Source organism: Drosophila mojavensis, unplaced genomic scaffold, assembly GCF_018153725.1.
Source record: "Drosophila mojavensis isolate 15081-1352.22 unplaced genomic scaffold, ASM1815372v1 contig_36, whole genome shotgun sequence".
In the NCBI taxonomy this organism is placed as follows: domain Eukaryota; kingdom Metazoa; phylum Arthropoda; class Insecta; order Diptera; family Drosophilidae; genus Drosophila; species Drosophila mojavensis.
This window is the reverse complement of record NW_025318858.1, coordinates 14,898,559-14,920,349: the sequence shown is the minus strand read 5'-3', so window position 1 is coordinate 14,920,349 and position 21,791 is coordinate 14,898,559. Positions and strand designations below refer to the sequence as shown.

The 21,791-nt window shown below is 37.9% G+C and overlaps 3 protein-coding genes across 4 annotated transcripts in view; 1 reads left to right on the top strand and 2 right to left on the bottom strand.

Annotated features, from left to right (window-relative positions):
* LOC6576835 overlaps positions 1-14,153 on the top strand; it is a 209,536-nt gene extending 195,383 nt beyond the window's left edge. For both annotated transcript variants that reach the window (XM_032728532.2, XM_002002784.4), the window contains exons 18-22: positions 28-1,031; positions 1,370-1,502; positions 12,251-12,437; positions 12,535-13,065; positions 13,128-14,153. In XM_032728532.2, the coding sequence (XP_032584423.1) occupies positions 28-1,031; positions 1,370-1,502; positions 12,251-12,437; positions 12,535-13,065; positions 13,128-13,660 (2,388 nt within the window). In that variant the 3' untranslated portion in view covers positions 13,661-14,153. The remainder of the gene's footprint in view (positions 1-27; positions 1,032-1,369; positions 1,503-12,250; positions 12,438-12,534; positions 13,066-13,127) is intronic.
* On the bottom strand, positions 7,224-8,903 carry LOC6576836 (odorant receptor 67a). The gene is made up of 4 exons (XM_002002785.4): positions 7,983-8,903; positions 7,728-7,929; positions 7,467-7,622; positions 7,224-7,409 (listed from the first exon to the last, which is right to left on the bottom strand). The coding sequence occupies exons 1-4, from the start codon at positions 8,789-8,791 to the stop codon at positions 7,356-7,358; spliced, it is 1,221 nt and encodes a 406-aa protein (XP_002002821.1). The 5' UTR covers positions 8,792-8,903; the 3' UTR covers positions 7,224-7,355.
* Positions 14,154-14,358: 205 nt separating the features above from the next.
* LOC6576834 (serine protease inhibitor 42Dd) lies at positions 14,359-21,374 on the bottom strand. The gene is made up of 4 exons (XM_015165389.2): positions 21,111-21,374; positions 15,801-16,739; positions 14,732-14,879; positions 14,359-14,645 (listed from the first exon to the last, which is right to left on the bottom strand). Exons 2-4 carry the CDS (start codon positions 16,698-16,700, stop codon positions 14,521-14,523), a joined length of 1,173 nt encoding a protein of 390 aa, XP_015020875.1. The 5' UTR covers positions 16,701-16,739; positions 21,111-21,374; the 3' UTR covers positions 14,359-14,520.
* Between the last annotated feature and the right edge of the window lie 417 nt (positions 21,375-21,791).

Here is a 21,791-nt window from a genome sequence, read left to right as displayed (position 1 = left end):
ATGCGCCACATAATTTCCTCTTTGCAGAACTGGCATGCCATAATCAGCAGCTCGCTGGCCTCGCTGCTGCTGCTGGGCATCTCCACGCTGATTGCCATTGCGCTGGTCATACACACGGAGCTGGTGCCGAAGAAGTATCTGCAAATCGGCAGCAAACCACCGACACCCACCAAACAAGCGGCGTCCAAGCGCCGCGAGAGTCTAAGTAATATTACGCAAATCAGCAGCGCTCAGTCTCCGGAGGCGAATGGCTCGAGTCGCAGTCGGAGTCGCAGTCAGAGCCGGAATCACCCACCGCCGAGTCGGGGCAGATCTGCCGCCGGGTCCTCGCTGCCATTGTCTAGCGGCTCAGCGGGCATACGCGGCGCCATCGGCATTAGCTGGCTGCTTCCGCTGCTGTTCGCCATTGCCGCACCACTAATATGCAGCATCATAGGCAAATGGCCGCGCCACTGGTGGCCGGAGCTGGTCTGGACGGGCGGCAGGCAGCAGACAGCCGCGGATGCCGCCAGTACGGACGGGGATGCCGGCGAGGAGTACGGCGAGGACGGCGGCGTCTACTATGCCACGCACTCGCTGCTCAATGCCGATAATTTACTGCTCGAGTCGGAGGCGCTGCTGGGCAATGCGACTGGTAGACGTCAGGCAGCTCCCACACTGGCTGAGCCGTCGGCCAATGCTCTCGCCACGTCAGCGTCATCAATCACAGTTGGCAGCGAGTCGAACTTGGCCGCTGTGACAGCTGCGGCATTGACTTGGCCGCAACAGCAGCTGCAGCAGGAGGAGAAGCAGCCATCCGTTGGCTGGATTACGCCCGGACACGCCGCGGCATTCACTTCCGGCACATCGGCAACTCCATCGCCGTCGCCGTCGCTGAGCTTCATTCTGTTCGTTTGCATCGATTTGCTGTTCATTCTGCTCTTCTGTGCGCTGTTTGTCATTTTAATGAAGAAGCTCTTGTGGCTATGGCACAAGAATCGCAATGTGCATGCCCATCCGCTGGATAAATTCAATATGGCACTGCGCAGGCGGTAAGTATTTGGATGTGGATGAGGACGAGGACGAAAACGAGGACGAATCGTATCCTACTCAGCTTTGCGCTGACAAACAACTATTACTATTAGCTAATGCATGGATAATGCTTTCTCAATATATATAGACTTTAGTTTGCTTTTGGTCCACACCAAAATCTAATTTCCCTTTTGCTGTCCAAGCTGAAAATGTTAATAACTGCGACCAGACGACGAGCATAAGCTATAAAATCAGCTCTCAAGCGGCTATGGAGCCCACACACAACTCCCAATGAAAGCGATTTTAATTTCCTTTATCCTCCCTCTCCCTCTCACTCTCTCTTTCTCTCTTTCTATAGACTTGGCCTACTTTATCGTGCCGGCGGTTTGCTGCTCGTAAAACTCTGCACCGATGGCTGCTTCATCGTCTACGTGAACTCAACGCCGGATACTTTATGGGCATATCCGTTTGGCATATCGTGCATAATATTGGTAAGTTCAGAGTTCGTATTTAATTAACCGAGCAGAAGACGTGCGCGTGCCACAGTGCGTATGCTTGATTGAGTTATGCGAGTGGCATCAAGTATATTGTCCTGTCCTGTCCTCGCCTCCTCTCGGCTTGTCGCTTGTCAACAAAACTATTTGGGGATTGGCGTCACTTATGCAAAGTGTTATATCTTTGCTTCTCTTTGTTTATTATCTTTGGCAAGTCTTTGGCGGCCTTAGCCTCTCTCAGCTCAGCGTCTTATGGCGCGTGCATATTTTATCAAAGTGCAAAGCCTGCATATTTTTACGCAGGACTCACAAATTATGCATGCAGAATCAACTGAGACACTTGGCACAGCGACCGACACGCCCCCTGGGCGACCGCCTTAACCACTTTCACTGGCTGCATTAGGCTTTACCTGGCTGCTGCTGTGGTCGCTCTGCCTCTTATCAAAGTGGCTAAGAGAAGCCCTTTTATATATTTTTTTGTTTATGCATATTTACTTTGCACTTGACATCGACTCCATTCGCTGAGCTTCTCATGTATTTTTTTTATTTTTTCACTCATTTAGTTTGTAAATTAGGTAAGTGCACCTGGGCTCAGCATAGGCATTTACCTAAAAGCAACTGCCTGGCCCATGTGTCTCTTTTATTTTGCATTATTTACGTTTCTTTTGATTTTTGGAGTTACTGAGTTATTTTAGTTTCTTTTTAATGTTTTAGTAAACAAAGTTACTAAAAAGAGTATGCAAACTTTCTCTTTTATCAATCGGAGAAGTTTCGTGTAACATTCTGTTTTTTTTTTTTTACATTTTTTTTTTTTTTTTAATTTTAATGGCTGATTGATTATTTATAAAACTAAAAAAAAAATTATATATCATAAGAAAAAATCTTAGAATATTTGCGTAGATTTTTTGAAAATATACACTCATAAAATAGTTAATAAGAATAAGTTTAGTTTAATTCTATGCTGAGATCACACATATATTTCTATTTTGGTTGATTTATTAAATAATATATCCATTAAATAAATAATTAATAGTAGTTTAATAAATAATAATAAACTACTTAAAGAAATACAATATTATAAATTGAACACTAATTAATAAATGCGAAAACAATAATCTTAAATATGTAGCTGAGAAATTAATTTACTAAAAATAAATACTTGTGTTTTTTCAATTATTATTTCAATAATATTAAGTACAAATATATATATTATTCATTTGGTTTATTATTCAAAATATCTCCAGCAGTTTTTAAATTTAAGTGATATTTTCAAAAATAAGTCTAGACTCTCATACAAAACTATTGATAATGCAACGCGTATATAAACTCCACGTGAATAAGTAAATAAAGCACATACAATGTAAATTTTATAAATCAATTAGGTATATTGCATTATACTTATCCATGATTCTGATTGCCGTAACTCGAAACATTAAAATAGCCTAAACACGCAAATGTAAATCCGACCAAATGCTGTGAGGCAACTCCCACACATGCCGGGTCCGGGCCGCCAACAGTCCGAGCTGAGGCTTTTAATATGACCATCAATTGGTATTTGGCATCGGCAGAGCGCCAACTGTGCCGGCCTCTGTTCATATTTAATTATTTATAACAACATTTAAAGGACCGCAACACACGCACGTAGCCAACAGACCACACGAATAGGCTATGGTCTGACTTCTGGAACGCAGCTCCTCGCACTGCAATGGATCGATTGGAGAATGGGAAGAGCTACGCTAATTATGTAATTAATTTCGCTGCAAATTTCAGAGCTTGAATGCCTAAGACACATCATTTAGTAGGAAACAAAGCAGGGAACAGTAAATCTATCCGATTAAAGACAGATTTAGTGGGTAGCCCAATCGATTTATTGGTTAATATTGTATAGAGATGGTAAAGGTAGAAAGATACGAAATGAGAATTTATAGATTTATATTTCTTTATTATATATATTTATTTTATATTATTTATTATTATTATTTATTTATATATATATATTTTTTTTTTTTCAAGATTTTTTGTAAGACTTCTATATAAAATATATTTTTATTGTATGTTGACTACAAGTGATATTTAGAACTCCTATAAGATATTTGAATGATAAATATTTAGATTTTAATTTGAATATTTCAATTCTAATATCTACATAATTTGTTATATTCAAGAAAGAATTTCTATAATTTCCACTTTATAGTTTGTAGTTAGAGCGAGTTATATGGTAAAGCTCTAGCTGGCATAATGTCCCTAGTACCGTGCCCCTGCTCTTAGCGTACCATAGCTTGTACCGTACCGTACCTTGTACCAGAGTATACCTCATATTGCGCCGTCTTATACAGTACTCTTTTATAGATCACCAGATTGAAGCCTTACTGATACATTGTGCGTATCAGACAGAATAATCTATAGGACATTTTGAGGAACTGCATGGAATTTGTATAAGAAGTGTGTCTTCATAGCCTGTAACAGTATTTACATACCATAGTCATAGTCTCCATTGATATATCCAAAAATACAGTAGCCTTCAGGCAAACGATATTCTGGGCTCGTTTTGCGATGAAAACCAGCATTTTATTAAAGCGCGTATCGCCTGGCACCCAATTCATCTCGTAAACAGCTGCAGTGACTCTCTGACTCTATAAGGTGTGCAAATGATTAAACTAGATCAGAATTAATATTGATGCACTCACCGATTCAATTAACCAATCACTGAAAAAGCAGATCAAATAGATTTCTGATATGGCCGAGATCATGAAGAGCGCCAACTTAACGGTATGATCGGCACTCAGACCCAGGGTCATCTGAAAGCCCACGAAGCAGACCATCACCGAGGAGGTGAGAAAGTTCAAGAGCAAAGGCACTCCGAACACTGAATTCATTACATCCGAGAGTCTGTGAGAGATAAGAGTCTGTAATATGTCTATTCTCCATCGAGATCAACTCAAAAGCCTTGCCTCAACAGTTTGTTGTGATAGCGAATCAATTCCCGCAGCGCTGCCAAGTCCTGGGCGTAGCCATCGGGCTCGCTGCCTGCTTGAATCTTAAACTCAGCCAGAGATTTCGAGAGATAATCGAAATGCATAACTAGCTGCGTATTGACGGCGGTTATTGAGAGATCCGCCGAAATGTGGCCCGTGGTCGCAGTGTATGCGCCTCCGACCTGGAGTAGATACATGAGGTAGTAGCTCCAATTGTCGTGATAGTTCCAGGGCGATGTCGGAAAGAAGGGCATGCCCTTCTCCACATCCGGCACGTGGAGCAGCCAGTGTTGTATGGCGTATCGCACATAGGTATAGAAGCTATAGGTGACGACTAGCACCAGAAAGAGTCCGCTAAAGGAGCGAAATATGAAGCGGCAACGTTCCTTATAGTACAGCACTCGATAGTCGTCCTGCTCCTTGCGGACTGCAGCTGGAAAGATTGACTCCAGCTCGGCCACCAAATCGTTCAGCTTGGCCTTCTGACGCCACACGCTGGCCGTCTTCAGCTGGCTGACCAGGACGAAGCCCAGATAGCAAACTGTCATGCAGATCTCTACAATATGCTCGGGCTTATTGAAATAGAGCACGACATAGATGAACTCCATTAGGAAATTGAAATTCATGTTCAGCTGATTCAACAGAAGGATAATGTATAGCCAGTGACTGGGCACTTTATTGAAGCTGGGCGACTCATAAGGATCCACGCCCAGCGTGTGGTAGAAGAACACGGGCAAACTCATAAAGTCATTGAAGGTGGCAAACTCCCCGGGCATGTTGTCGACGGTAATATCCTCAACTAATCCACTCGAGCTCTCGCCTGAAACTAACTGATGAGCTACTTGGACGTATAGCTACTATTTATGGATTTCTTTTGGCTGTTTGTCAAAGCCACAAAACTCTGTTTTGACCATTTATGAAGACCACAAAATTAATTATATATGCATAAATGTACTAAAGTCCTCTAATTATACGAGTAGAAAGGCAGTTCAGTATTTAGGAAGGGGGAGGGACATAAAATACGCTGATAAGGCGAATTGAAATGCTCAAATAATGTTTGAGCTATAAACTAACAGACAGATTTACTGTAACTTATACATATTTACATATATACATACATATATATGTACTTACATATATATACCTGTTCAATGAACTGCGTTTATACTTTTTGTCTTATTTATAGTGAATTTGAAACTCATGATAGCTAAAATTTTAATTAATTAATCAATTAATTTTTTAATAACTATACCTTGTCCAAAAGTTTATTTTGAATGAAAACGGTTTCTTACATTATGTAGTCGTATAAAAATAAACAAATAAATATAAAATAAAAAATGCCCTATTATTACAAATTTTAAAAATTTACGCAGCGGGTAGTATGTCTCAAATATGTAACTATTAAATGTTTCTACACGTCTTCTTCTTCTATGTACGTCTTCAAACACATACATACATATGTATGTAAGTGTGATTGTTTTACGCACACTCAGAGAATAAATTGAGAGAGAAACCAATTGTATCGGTTTCTTAACGAACTCTCTCGCGATCGGCTTTCACCGTTTTGATTTGTTTTGTTGCGCTCTGGCTGTTCTCGACCATTTGCTTGAGTTAAATGGAGCGCAAAGTCTTTTGTGTATGTATTGGTATATGTGCGAGTATCAATTGCGCTTGTGAATTGAGAGTGTGCATGGGAATGTAAATGTGAAGAGCGTTTGCACTTAAAGGAGCACCACACGAATAGTTAAACTCAATGCGCTCAACGAAAAAAGAAAGAGGCAAAGTGTTTTGTCCAGAGCGAGAGTGAGGGAACATGATTTTTATATTCGACTCATTAGGAGAAAAGAGCTTCATGAAAACGGTTAGCTGTTTGTATTCGCAAGGCCGTGCTCCAGCGCAGTCGCAACATAAATTGCGCCGTAGGCAAGGTGTGTTCTTCTTCTCATACATACATTCGTGAGCATGAGTGCGCTCTTCAGTCGTTTTTTTTTTTTTTTTACATATATGTACATATGTATACATATGTATGATGTGTTTTTCAATACCAAACTTGTCTACCGTCTATATAAAGTCAAGCAAATAATAAAAGTAAACCCAAAAAAATTATATGCTGATTAATTAATTATATGCACTTATTACATATTGTTGCCTAATGAGTAAATTAAAAGCGCTCTGCGGTTAAACTTCTTTAATAATTTATTCGTCAAATTATTGTTGTCATTCCTCGTCAACTTGTTGTTTGCAAATAAAGTCATTTGTGCCAATTACTCGTTCACCCTATGATTTATTAATTTTGTCAATTTTATGGCGCCCTGAGAAATGACAGCTGTATGAATCCAATGAAATCGATATGGGATCGACTAGTAGCAAAACTAATATGATGCATACTTTGTAGAATTTTTAAGATAAAATTAATAGTATTTAACTGGAGGTAAACTGGACACCCGATGAAGCAATATTTCTCATTTTGGATTGTCTAAAATATGCGCAGAGTGATACATACATACATACATACATACATACATATGTATATCATAGAAATTACTCAGGGAAATTTTATACAAAGTAATATAACTTTATTATTTATTTTATTGACAGAACTGCTTCGAATAAATTGTTACAATCAATAGAAATTGAAATATATGTACTAAAGCATTAACTATTAATAGCCACAATATAGAAAAATATTTTAATATTTTTATATATATTATAGCATACAAAAATAAATATCTTAGCTGCAAATATAAATTTATGTAAAGCCAACTCAGTTGCTCTAGCTGTAAAATCTTAACGTATACGAATTTAAACAAAATTAAGTAAGTCCAATGCTAATGCCATCTCAGTGCTTCCTTCACTCTGAACTCGTCTTACCTCTTCACTGATACATGGTGCGAATCACGCAAAAGAATCTGTAGGTCATTTGCAGGAACTGAAAGTAAATAAAATCAGAATGCAATAGCCTAAAAACTCCTTATGATCCCCCAACCATTGTCATAGTCTGCATTGAAACATCTAGGAACACAGTGGCCCTGAGGCAAACGGGTCGCTGGGCACGTTGAGCAATGATGATGAGCATTTTATTGAATCGTTTATCAGCATCAGGCCAGTTCATATTATAGACAGCATCGGAGACCGAGACACTCTGCAGAGTAATACCACTCAGTATAATATTATATTATATATCGGAATATAAAATAAAATATATAATATTAGAATATATGTATATCTATATAAGAATTTAACTTACGGCATTTACAAGCTCATCGCTAAAGTAGCATATCAAATAGATCTCGGCCATTTCCGCCACTAAGAGAACCGCCAGCTTGCAGACGACATCGACACTCAGTCCGATGGTCATTTGAAAGCCCACAAAGCAGACCATCAGCGAAGAGGACATAAAGTTAAGGAGCAATGGCAAGCCAAAGACCCGATTGATGACCTCAGTCATGCTGGGAGGGATGGGTCAAGGAGTGACTACGCTTTGCTAACGTCAGCAACTCACCGGAGCAGTTGGTTGTGATAGGAGATCAGATGCCGCAGCACTTTGAGATCCTGCTGGTAGCCATCGCTGACGCGTCCTGCCTGGATGAGCAGCTCAGTGAGCTTCCTCGACAAGTAATCGTAGTGCATGATGGTCTGAATGAGCACTGCAAAGATGAGTATGTCGCTCGAGGCATGGCCCGCCGTGCACGTGTAGCCAGCCAAAGACTGCAGAGAGTACATCAGGCAGAAGCCGAATACGTTGTGCAAGCTCCAGGGCGACACAGATGTGTAGGGCATGGCCATGGAAGCGCCAGGCAACTCCTGCACATAGCGCTTGACTAGAAACTGAATAATCACAAACAGATTGTAGGTGACGATGAGCAGCAGGTAGAGGCCGGCAAAGCCCTTGGTGAGCATGCGACCACGTCGCAAGTAGCGCTCCACCTGATATTGTCGCTGGGTCTCGGCATCAGCCGAGGGAAATATGCGATCCATTTCGATCATTAAATCGTTCAATTGGTCTCTGCGCAACCAGACGGTCACCATCTTCAGTTCGCCCACGATCACGAACACAATGTAGCCCATTACCATGCAGGACTCGACGAAGTTCTCGCTGTTCTTGAACGAGATGTACACGAAGGTGCACTCCAGTCCAAACACAAAGTTCAGATTGATCACTTGAAAGAGGAAAATACCAAAGAGCCAGCGAGTCGATATTGCCGTACTGGTGGCCGAGTCATACGGATGCATGCCCAGGGTATTGTACAATACAACTGACAAGCTCATAAAGTCATCGAAAGTAATGTGATTTATTGGCTCTGCTTTCATTGTACTCGAATTTCTTTGAGATGAGCTGATTAAAGATTCTCTAGATTGTATAGAAATTATTATAAAAAAAATTAATATTACTGATTAGATTATTTCAGCTTGTTATCAGTTCTTGTAGTTGTATATGTCTGCTAACTCTGCATAGATCTTGAAGCCGGTTTTAATCGTTTTCTTTCATTTTACCTTTCATCAATTAATTTAATAAATATTTTTCAAGCTTGCGAATATTTTAAGCAAACTTTTTTATTCAACAAATTAATTTTGAAATTAGGAAATTCTTATTAAAAAGTTTGCTCTTTTTGATAAATTTGGTATGTGCCTGCAAATACCTAACCGAGTTTGAGTTTGAGGCTTAACGGCTTGGGTACCCCTAGCCTAATATGGGGAATATGGCCCTTTATCTCTTTATAAGCATAATTGTAACTGTTTACGAAAATTAAAAAATAGTATGTAATACATATTAAATAATTAGAACTAGTATTAATATATATGAAATAAGGATTTTGAATATCAAACATATCAAAAGAATCGAGTTGGAAGTTAGTTATTTAAATAACAAAATATATATTTATATTTAACTAAAGAACGTAAGAAATTAATGTTAAATAAATTTAATTAAATGCGGCTTGTTAAAAAATTCAACATATTTTGAAATATAAATCAAGCAAACTGAAATTATTATTAGATTATTTTATACCTAAAACCAATCGAATTATTTATCTGCTTATAGCTAAAAATTACAATTAATATCAGATTTACTCATCGACTAAGTTTAGTTCAAATAGCACCTTTTTTGTATTGTATGCTGAGCACCTGTGTGAATTGAAGACTAAACTCAAAATGCATTGGATTGCAACTGTTGGGCTCAGAGCTATAGTTCTACTTCGTATTATAATGGACTTTTAATTGCTTAGTTAGCGTAACATGTGATTCAACTAAAGAATTTCAAAAGGCAATTATAAATGAAAATGGAAAGGGCATAGCTCACCAAAACAAACTTTGAAAATTACTTTCTGGGACTTTTGGTTTATAAATTACTATAAAATATTAAATATACCATGATAAAAAATGTATATGTTCATCGAAATTTTTGAGGAAACGAATATTTAAGGAGATCTATATTTATACCCTGAACCCATTGAAAATGGGAAATCAGGGTATAATGGTTTTGTTAAATGTATGTAACAGGCAGAAGGAGGCGTGGCAAACCCCATAAAGTATATATATTGATCAGGGCGACGAGCTGAGTCGATTTTGCCCTGTCCGTCTGTCGGTCCGTCCGTCTGCTTGTCTGTCCGTATGTTTGAACGCGTCGATCTCAGAAGATATAAGAGCTAGAGAGTTGAATTTTTTCCTAGGTCCGTGTATACCACGCGTTTTGCTTTAAATATCGATAATTTTCCCCGTATTTTGTTATCGATTAAAAACATTATCGAAAATCAGTTTTAAAATTATATCTCCTTCATCTTTAAAGCTAGAGTTTCCAAATTTTATACGTATACTTATATGCATTTTATACAATTTCGGTTTTTGTTACCCCCACACCTAATTCACCCCCCTCACCATCACATTTGAAAAAGGCGTATTTCAAATATTAGGGACTTGTGCTTCAGCAAATACATGCTTATCTATGTTACATTCATAATCTAAAAGTTTCATGAAGATAGTCCATCCACAAGTAGAGTTATTAAACAATTAACTTACCATAGTAAGCCACCACTGCAGCCAACGCGTGTTTATGCGTGCGTGCGTATGGCTGTGTGTGCGTGTGTGTGTGTGTACATGTGTGAATAATTATTGAAATATCAGTTGCTCGAAGAGGATCTCGTAGTGGGGCAGTCTCGACTAGAGCTTTCTTACTTGCTTTATTATTATATTGATCAAATTTGACTTATCTTTATAAAAATAAAAATAAATTTTTGTTAAATATCTTGCATATTTCTTTTTTATATTTTTAAACAACATTTTTTATTTACATTTAATTTCAAAGTATTGTATGCTTTTTCTAAACAGCCATAATTAATTATAAAATGAAACTCATAATAGAAATGTTCAAAAAGCTTTAACTCTGAATAATAAAAAATTTTAATAAAAATTACATTAAATTTAAGGTGAATAAATAAAAAATTTAACAATAATAATTATATATATATTTTTTTAATTTTTATGTTATCGTATAAATAAAAATATATTATATATAAATTATTAAAATTAAAAAGAAAAAACTTTTTATTATATATTTATATATATTAATAAGTATAACAAATATTATATATAAAATATATTATAAATTATATATAATTTTATTTTTTTAATATATATATAATATAATATATCTACAAAAAATTTATTTAATCAATAATACAAATAATCAAAGAAATTGTGCTGACATTTTTATGTTTCATGTGCTTTTATTATTATTATATATATTATTTATGTGTTGATTTTCTAAATTGTTTCTTGAATATATCTCTCAGCTCATGATAAAATAATATATCTCGCTCCTGAAAATACATGCTGTCAAATAAGTTCCCGGAAATTCTCATTTTAAATTTTCCCTTTGAGAATATTTCTAAAACTATTTTTCCCAGGTTGGCACAACTGTTAGCCACTATTCTGTGAATTTTTAATGCTATGTGTCATTTAGTTGGGTTACGGCGTCATTAGAAACCAGTCAAACTTTTGTGTGCGTTGCGATTTTTACTATGGGTAAAAATATCGAATAAAGAGTTTGTGTGAAATTTTGTGTTTCAAACGAAATTTCTTATGCCAAAACGTTGGAAATGTTGAAAAAAAAACATGTCAAAAACTCAAGTTTACGTTAGGTATAAATCGTTCAAAGAGGGGCGAGAAGTGAACGATTTTCCACGTTCAGGACGACCTTTGACATCTTCAACTGAAGAACTCGTGGTGTTGTTCAATCGGAATTCTTACCGGAGGGCAAAAACCGTCAATAAAGAATATTATCTTGGCGTTATGAGGCGTTTGAGAGAGAATGTTCGTCGCAAAAGACCAGATTTGTGGTGGAACAACAGTTGGGTTTTGCACCACGGTAATGCACCAGCACACAAAGCGATCATTGTGAACGAGGTTTTGAGCAAAAACAACAAATATCATCGAACAACCACCGTACTCTCCAGATATGGCCCATTGTGACTTTTTCCTGTTCCCAAAACAAAAATATTGCCTCAGAAGGGGTCTATTTTGATGGGGATATAATAAATTTATTTGATTGATAAGTTGTTTCTGTTTTATTTGAAATTTCCGGGTACTTATTTGACAGATGTATATTGCTTATACAAATAAAATCCATTGCAAAGCTTGTGAAGAATTTTGTCCCTTTGTCTGCCTTTTGCTGTCTCTAGCGATTCATTATTGAAACAGCAAAGCCTATAAAACGATACTCTTAAAATTGATATGTAGCATTTCTTATGCTAATGGAAAATCTGTTCTTTGCAGGGCTTTGCCATTCTCTTCTGTTTTGTGCTCAAGGCGGAGAGTCAACTGCGAGGACCGCCATTCCTGAGCAGCAACGGCAGCAGCCAGAGCAGCTCGCTGAAGCAGACCAAGTTCAACACGAGCAAGACCAGCCTGGACGACAACTACTGCACGACGACGACGGCCAGCATAAATAGTCCACTGAGCTGTAAGTAGCCCCTGGCGCCATCGAGTGTCGAATGAGACGAACTCTCGATTCTCAACCGACTTGACTGACTCAACCCTCATTTGTCCATCGTTTGCAGTCTATACGAATCATGACAAGGAAAAGGAGAGCGAGTGCCTGGCCCCATCAGCAGCAGCAGGAGGCGGAACAGCAGCCGCAATGGTCGCAGCTGGGACGAGCGGAGCGGGCGCTGCGCCGCTGCAGCAGAAGCAGGGCCTGGAGCTGTCAACGACAGCCGCCGGGGCTGTGCAGCTGCCGTTGACAATCATCTCGACGGCGCCGCGCTGCCAGGCGGCCATTGTGAGCAGCACGGCGGAGACGCTGCTGGGCGGGCATCAGCAGCTGCCGCTGACGGTGGCCGCCTCGCCAGCCACGCGCTGCTGTGCTCTGCTAGGAGGCGGGGGCGGCGGGGGAGCAGGAGTCGGTGCTGGCGCTGGCATTGAGGCGCCCAGTGGCCTGGGCTATGCGTACGACGCCTACACAATGGGCGGCCTAACGGGCAGCCTGGGCAGGCGCATCCTGCACCACCATCAGCCGCACTATGCCACGGGGCCATGCGATGAATTCGTGGGCGTCGAGACGCTGGACATACTACAGGGATTGGCAGCAGGTAAGTGAGGGCGCGACGGGGCGCGACTCTTTGGTATGGCTAACCGCATCGCGCACTTGCAGACAGCATCATTGGCATACACACGGCCACGCCCCCCCACTATGTGCCGCTGCAGCACAATCCGTACGTGGACTTTGTGCCCAGCCCCATGCTGCTCAGCATGCAGGCAGGGCCGGGACCGGGACCGGGACCGGGGCCACCCACTATCAGCGGGAATCTGAGTGGAGCTGGCGCCATCCTCTCCAGCGGCACGCTGCCCACGCCAAAGACGCAGAAGCGCGTGACCATACTGGAGCCAACGTCGCGCACCACCTTCGATCCCATGCTGCCCACCATGGTGGCTGCCGTGGTGTCCACCACAACCACCACGGCCACCAGCACAGTGTCCGTGACGCCGTCCACGCAGACCGCCGGAGTGGACAGCAGCGGCAAGGGTGCGGGCGGCGATGCGACTCTGGATCGCATCAGCCACGATCTGGACTACCTGCTGAACCGCGGCTGTCTGGATGCGGCTGCAGCAACACCGCCACCATCGCCGCCGCCCGCCGAGGTGGTCAAGAAGTGCGACGAGGCGCAGCAGAGCAGCCAACTATAATGGACGCAGCCGAGCGAGGGCTCCTCGAAAACCTATCAGTGTAAATAGAGTAGTCGATCGAACTGTAAATAGCTAACTATTAGTGCTTAAATGGATAGCTCTAATTTATTTACTAAATAATTAGTTCCTTTTAGTTATTTAACAATTATGTGTATATGAATGCCATCAAAGCAAAAACAAAACAAATCAAATCGAAGCGAATCAACTCTGTAAAATGACATTCAAAATCAAACTTCAAATCATCTAAATGAATTTAAATAAAATATAAAATATATAAATAAAAAACATTTTTAGCTAGATTTACAAAATGAAAACAAAATCAACATTCTACAAAGATAAAAAATTAAATGAAATTAACCGGTTATTGTAATATTAATAAGTAAGCCTAGGCTAAATCGATGTAAGCACAACTGTGCTTCGGTTTTTTGATTCCATTTAACATTTTCCTAGACCTTAAAAACAAAACAAAAAACAAAAAAACAAAAAAAAATTAATTCTACAAACTACAATAATTGTATAACTAAAATCAAATATTACAGAACTATTTCTGCAACAACAAACAAAAACAAATTATACATACATACACAAATATATATACATATTATATATATATATATATATATATATATATATATATATATATATATATATATATATATATATATATCTTTGAATAAACTCAAGACTCTTGTTATAAAAAATCGAAAGGAAAAACAAATTTGATTTATTAATAGACATCGCCACAGCAAATCAAGTGTGAGTATATAAAATATGATTAATTTATTATTATTAATATGACTGATGTACACTATTATCATTATTATTGTTAATATTATTATTCTGTAGCTGCATCATTGCCACTAAAATCGCACCACATGCCCCACAAAGTGGGTCACGTTCTCGCCCCGTATGGCAAAGTAGAATGGATGATCCGCCCGAAAGAACTTTTGACGAGACGAATTGCTAATCACAATTGGCTTGTAGCCTAAAAAAAAAAAAAAATAAAAAATATTTAAATATACTATATGTAATACTCTCCGACACCTGAGTGGCCCTGTCTACTACACTCACCTGTTGCTGGCGGCGGCAACTCGGAGCCGGAGCCCGATTCGTTTAGGTCAATGCGCAGCTTGTGCAGCACATCGACAATTGGCTGATTGGCAACCGAATGCAGGTGCTTGAAGTTGGCAGAGTTCTCAAAGATCTCCGAGAAACCCAGCTGTAGAACGGATATTAAAGGCGAGGGTTGATTGATAGGTTAATGTAAATGAAATACAAATAAATTCAATTATCACAGAAAAAGGTAAGAGTGTTCTAGCTAGACTATAGTTGAAATATAGGATTCGCTATTTAACAATGTAGCATCAATTTTCACTTCTACGGAATGGACATGACACAAAACCAATATTCTCTTTTCCCTTTACCAATGAATATAATGCAGTATAATCCGGTTAGAACGACGCTCACGGAGTTGTCGTTATATCCGGAAGACGCTATAACCAATGAAATTAGCTAATTTGTTTTGAGACCAGAAGTTTCGTCGCAATATCTGAAAGGACGCTATAAGCGGAGTCGCTATAGCCGGTTTCTACTGTGGCTCGAAAACCAGTTTCTGGCTTGTAAATTTATATTTTGAATGATTTCTTTAAAACTTTAAAATACAATATAATCCGGTTATATCGATTCCGCTCATAGCGTCCGTCGGTTATTGCGACGAAAATTCCGGTCCCCAGGCAAGCTTATATGAGCAAACTTACACGGTTAAAGCATCTTCCGGGTATACCGACGATCCCTTGAGCGTCGTTATAACCGCACTCTACTGTATCATATAAATTGAAAATGCATAAGCCAAATACTTTTCTTCATAATAGCTGATTTACGTTAGTATATAACTAAATTTATTTCATGCAAATCGGAGTTTCCCTTGAAGAAATATAACGTTTAAAACTTTAGAGAAATGTGAGTCCTATTCAGCATGTCCACCTGATGATGCCGCAAATGATGTTCCCAGACACCCCATGCTGGATTATTTACCAAAGTGTTAATGATGATGATAATGTCAAAGCCTACATAAAGACTTCCATAACCTGTACTTCTTGAGCAACCCTCGCAACAATGAGTATTCAATTAGTTTGCCCACCTGCTTAAGCGCCTGCCGCAGACTGCACTCAAAGTTAATGGAGAACTTGGGCAGCAGCACCTGAACGCTCTCCATCTGCATGCGCTGCTGCAGTGCAGCCAGATCGACAGCTCGCAGCTGGGCCTCCAGCTGGGCCAGGGCCGAGGCGTCGCGGCTGTTGGGCAGGATTAGCAGCATGGCCAATTCGTCGGCATGCTCGTAGGGCAGCTCGATGGCACGTGCGTCAAGCTCCCGCAGCTCCGCGTACTTCACGAACATGTCGTCGTCGAAGAGCATGGGCACTGGCTTCGGCTCGCCCGTGGAGCTGTGGAACTCGTAGAGGCCGGTGCGGTAGGCGCTGAAGGGCAGAAACCATTTGCTGTGCAGGCGCGCCGCGAGCAGCAGCAGCAGCTGCTGTGCTACCTGGCTGACGTTCACCTGGAGCGGCTGCTGCCAGGTGCCGCCGCCCACGCTGGGAAGCAGATTGTCGGCGATGTAGCGGCGCAGCTTCTCGGACTGGTGCAAGTCGAGGCACTCGGCTGTTGCATGGAAATACGTTTGGGCAATCTTCTGGAAGTCATCCGCGATGCTCGCGCCGGCGCTGGCCTGCAGCAGCAAACGATTCTGCAGCTGGATACGTGTGTCCGCATCGCCCGTGGCTGCAGCCAGCTCGGCCGCATAGTAATTGGCCATCTTTGCATTGCTGGCGAAGCGTTGCTTCAGCTTCAGCAGCCGCTGCAGCTCCTCCGCCGTCGTCCCATCGGAGCCCAGGTAGAGCAGCGCCAGTGTCGCCTCCAGCAGCAGCGGCGATACAATCACATTCTCATCGGCCGCTGCGGATGCGATGCTGTGAAAGATCTCGGCGCCAAGATTGAGCTCAAGTGGAGCGCCAGACGCTGCAGGAGCAGGCGCTGCACTCATACTGACAGAGCGGTGGAAGGGGGCTGAGCAAGAGGTGAGCTGCGGAAAAAGAGAGAGAGAGGGAATATAATGAGAAGGGAATTCATTCCCATGTATATATTGTCATTTTGATTTAAGTTAGTATTAGTGAGCGACGAACACTCTCAAGAACAGCGGCTGGAGTTGCAGCTGAGAGAGCGAGAGGGAGAGCGAGAGCATGCAGTTTCCTCTTGCTGCTCTCCTCTGCTTAGTGCTTAAAACGATGAAATGGAACAGTATGAAATTGAACCCGAAGGCGTACAGAAGCATTTGTGTGGAACTCCTCGGGTTAATTTTTACTCTCGATGCAGTTGGACTGAACCGAATTACTTTAATAGCCGAACAATAACAAATATATTTATTAATGCTAATACTATGTATGTATATACAACATTTAAATTATTAACCTTTTTAATATCACTAAATAATCATGGAAATACTTTTTTGCTAGGTAAAGAAAAAATCATGAAATTAAAATTAAATAGTTAATAATACAATAATTAAAGTACCTACTATTATTAAAAAATCATGAAATTAATAATAAGCAATACAGTCTCTAAATAACAACTATTAACTACAAATTAATTTTGAAAAATATAAGAAATAAAATAAAACTTAATTTACAAAAATTTAATTTATTAAAATAACACTTCAATGAAAAAAATTGTATAAAAAAAAAAACATATATATAAAAATAACATTTCAAAACAAAAATAAAATATAAAATGAAAATATAAGATTATTTTTTTATCATGTTTCATTAAATTTAATATAATGTTTTCATTATTATTATTATTACTTGTTTTATTTCTGTTGCTATGTTTTTTCTCTTCATTTTTATATAATTTCTCTTCGTTTACTAGATTTTAAAAACAATTTAAAACGAATATATATTTAAGGGCAGCGCAATATTTTTAAACAATCCTATTAAAGCCTAATAATATATTATCATTATTATTATTATTTATTATTTCTACTTCCAATTTATATTTTCTTTATTATTATAAATTGAATATTTGATAGGGCTGATTCGTAAACGCAAATGCATAAAGTATAATTAGGCATTCTCATGTATTCAAATGCTTCATTTTGTTTTATATATATTTTACATACCCAACAATTATATATGTATAATCCTCAAATTTTCGGTTTCTCGGTATTATTATTCGTTTTTCTTAACAATGCTATTTTGTTTTTTAATTCTTAACTTCTGAGTAATTATCCACTTAGACTTCTTTGACACTTCTTGTGGCTAATGAGCCATGGCTCATTACGATTATCATATAAGGCGCTTAACCTATACCAGGCTCACGCTGCTTTAAGCTGGAATATTATGAGTCTTAAATAGCTGACCGTGGAGTCCCGCCGTTAAAAACCACATTTAACAAATTTAACTGGAATGTTTATGTTATAAAGCCTTTCATCTAGCCTTTCATTAGACCTTTAATAATATTCTTAAGCATATTGGATATGACGGACGCATAGTTGAATGGAATCGCTTAATGATAATATACTTAATCGATTGACTATACTCCGAAATATTTATTTATCATATATGCATAACTTTTTTCATTTACATCAATATAAAATATTTGGTTACTAACTATATTGATCTCCAACTGTTATATTACAAAGTTCTGTAGAAGATTTAAATTTAAAATTATTTTATCAAAATGCCTCATAGATAGCCTCATTATGATATACTCTGATAATATTATGTAAACATAAATATTCGGTTTGTAAATTATATATTTTATAATCAATAAACAATTTTATTTTCGTAGTTTGTATTCTTCAGATATGATCTTGAATGTAAATCAAAAATAGTTTACAGTACAGTGAACACACGCACATAATGGATATCAATATGTGCCCTTGCAGTCTAATGCGAAACATATGTAAAGACTTTTATTAAAATATGACTTATTTTATAGTGTTGAAATCAAAATTTTATAGCTTGGCACAAACATGTGCCGTATAGCTGGATATACAAAATATTATTAAACGGCTAAGGGAAGTACACAGAAATTTAGACTTTGTATCCGAAAGACGTATGTATATATTGCAATCGAATATTGAGCACTGTGAAATACTATTTTTATATATTTTCTCATTGTTCGAATTATAATGTACACAGATCCCAATTGGCGCTCGATGCGTTTTATTCAATTAGAAAATCTTTGGCCATGGCCTAAAAACTTCACTTCCTTATAAACATTCGATTTCCATTTCTTTCGATTTGCTACGTTTCATAGGGCAAGCAATAATTTGCACGAATTTCGAATGCTCGACTTGCGAATACCGTGAAAGTATATGAATTGTATAAAAAGTGAAAATATTTTAACACGAGTAGAGTTGCTCTGTAAAGTTCTCAAATTTGGATTACAAAATTGTAGGTTGTGTTGAGACATGATTGTCAGTTTACCAAATAAAGAACTATTTTTCTTGTCTTGAATCTATCAAAAAGTGTAAAACTATATTGAAAAGCTGCTTTTAAAGGGGTTATTCTATTGAGATAATTTTAAAAGCCCTTTATAGGGTATACACAAAAATAATTTTTTTTAATTGGATTACTTTTATTTTGACTCTCCCTTTTTCACTCTCTAGACTCATTATTTCAAACTTCAAGTCCGCATTTCAAGTTCCACATTTCACATTGCCAAAACCCAAAATACTCTTTACACTTCTTGAACGAGCATACGAAAACTATTGCCAGCAGTCAGCCCAAAGAACTTGACACGATTCTCGCTGAGCCCATCAGTACATAATAACCACAAGAGCATAGAACGGAAAGGCTTTTTGACATTGCGCGGCTAAACAAGCAAGCATACTCTTAAAAATATATAGTATGTATGTATGTACATATATAACATATATATAATACATATACTTATCTTATACACTCACATATATTATTTACGTTAAGTTTTAATCTCACTCGAAATTCTCTCAATAAGATTTCTACGTCGCCCCCACAAAAACAAAAAAATTCAGAACTTCAAGTTCTGCTAATACACAAAAGCTAAACTAAGAAACGCTCTATAATTCTAGACATTTTTATAATATATAGACAATATATATAAATGAAAATGATTAATGAGCAATATTTAAATATAGACTCCTGAGTAGAAATCTCATATAAATAAATGCATTAATTGAGTATTTTTCATTTTCTCATATTATATATACTCATATCATATTTAATTATACAATTTTGTATAGGGTATTAAAATAGTCATTTTTGTCCATCTACTGGCTGCGCTTTCTAAGTAGCACTACGGCAGACCACTCTTAAATGTTTATTGTTTATTTTGGGTGTGCCAATTTTTGTGTGTGTTTTCTTTAGGAAATTAATTACATCATGAATTTGTCAAAAGTGTTTTTCTTCTCCGGCTTCCACCAAGCCGAAAGAACTAAATGTTCTTCTATTTAGTATATTTTGCAAAATGTAGAGCATGTTTACAGCTGACGCGCCCTGGACTGGACGGGACGGCGCCCGGGCAGTGGAAGCGAGTGCCAGATGTTAAATGCTCACTAGATTTTCAATGGCTAAGCATGAGGTCACAGCATTAATTCTGTAGTGATCATTATCATTAGCGAAGATCATAATCGCGATTTAGATAGTAAGAGGAAACACAAAACATCTACTATATAATACTTAATTGTTTCGTATCTATTCAATGAAAATTGTAATTTTTCTATTACTAATTTTTTTTACTAAAGTTATAAATAAATTTGATATATAAAAATATATATAAAAAATTATTACAATATATATTTTTTTAAATTAAAAACACAAACATATTTTGAAATGTATGTAATATATATATATTCTTAATTATATTTATATTATATATCTAAATTTTGTTTATAAATGTACGATCAGGTGATATTTTGTTATTATTCATTTTATATGGATAACAAATCAAAATATTTTTTTATTTATATAATATTATTTATTATATTTATATAATATAAATGTTTTCATAAAAATGTATATAAAGTTGTAATATATTTTTATTACATACATATATATTTTAAAATAGTTTATAATTTTCAATGAAAATTGTAATTTTGTTATTACATTCTCTTAATATTTTTGAACGTGTAAAAATGTTAATATATTTTTATTACGCATATATGTAAATGCATTGTGTTCAATATCATTTTATAAAATTATTAAAATATGTAAAAATGTAAACATATTTTTAATAAAAGTATTTTAATAAAATAAAAATTTGCAATATATTTTTATTCCATATTTCAATGTATGTAATTCAATATAAAATTTACATATGTAAAAATATATTTGCATTACATATACACATTATATTAAATATCATTTGTAAACACATAAAACACTTCCGGCATAAAACATCCAATTGGATATACCTAATATATTATCGCTTCACTTGGCAGCGCACTTTTAGTATATTTTCAAATAAGATACGTTTATCTATCGCTCGGGAGCGCACTAAGAATAAAATGTTAAACGAAAAACAAAAACAATAATTGACGCCCGCACGCAGCTTCGCACAGAATCGAACTAAACGAGCTCGGCCAGAGCGGCAGAACACGAAAATGATTTGAAAGAGTCTCTAATTAAATTGGGCCGACGCTCTTCATTGATGACGACACTTGGACAACGACAACATCAACAACGATGCGACGCGACGGCGGATCGGAAAGCTCTGGCTAAGTTTCGAATTTTCTGCAACTACTTTGGCCCGCCCGAGCGCTACAAAATTCGAATCTATTTTTATAATTTCGCTGTCCGCGTTCGCGTATTCCATCCAAACGAACTGCTAGCCAACAGACCCCAAGGGGGCATTATTGTTGTTGTTTTTGTTGTTGTAGTTGGCTTTGGCGCTGGAACCACTCGAATTGCCGCTGATTGGGATGCTGCACGCCAAGCGATGCGACGCCTGATTGAATTGTGTCATGCAGCTTGCGCTTTGTTTTCACAGTTCTATTGTTTAATCAACTAATCTAATCTAACGCATTTGGGTCGCTATGCTCCAGAGTAAAGATATGGCGACATCATATACTATCCAAGCAGCTTTAATTGCTTGC

Excerpts from the sequence above, each read along its gene's own strand:
- LOC6576836 (XM_002002785.4), bottom strand. The coding sequence starts at position 8,791 with ATGAAAGCAGAGCCAATAAATCACATTACTTTCGATGACTTTATGAGC. Across the intron at positions 7,930-7,982 it reads TATCACAACCAACTGCTCCG|CATGACTGAGGTCATCAATC; the intron begins GTGAGTTGCTGA and ends CATCCCTCCCAG. Across the intron at positions 7,623-7,727 it reads GCGATGAGCTTGTAAATGCC|AGTGTCTCGGTCTCCGATGC; the intron begins GTAAGTTAAATT and ends ATTACTCTGCAG.
- LOC6576834 (XM_015165389.2), bottom strand. The coding sequence starts at position 16,700 with ATGAGTGCAGCGCCTGCTCCTGCAGCGTCTGGCGCTCCACTTGAGCTC. Across the intron at positions 14,880-15,800 it reads TGCGGCAGGCGCTTAAGCAG|CTGGGTTTCTCGGAGATCTT; the intron begins GTGGGCAAACTA and ends TCCGTTCTACAG. Across the intron at positions 14,646-14,731 it reads GTTGCCGCCGCCAGCAACAG|GCTACAAGCCAATTGTGATT; the intron begins GTGAGTGTAGTA and ends TTTTTTTTTTAG.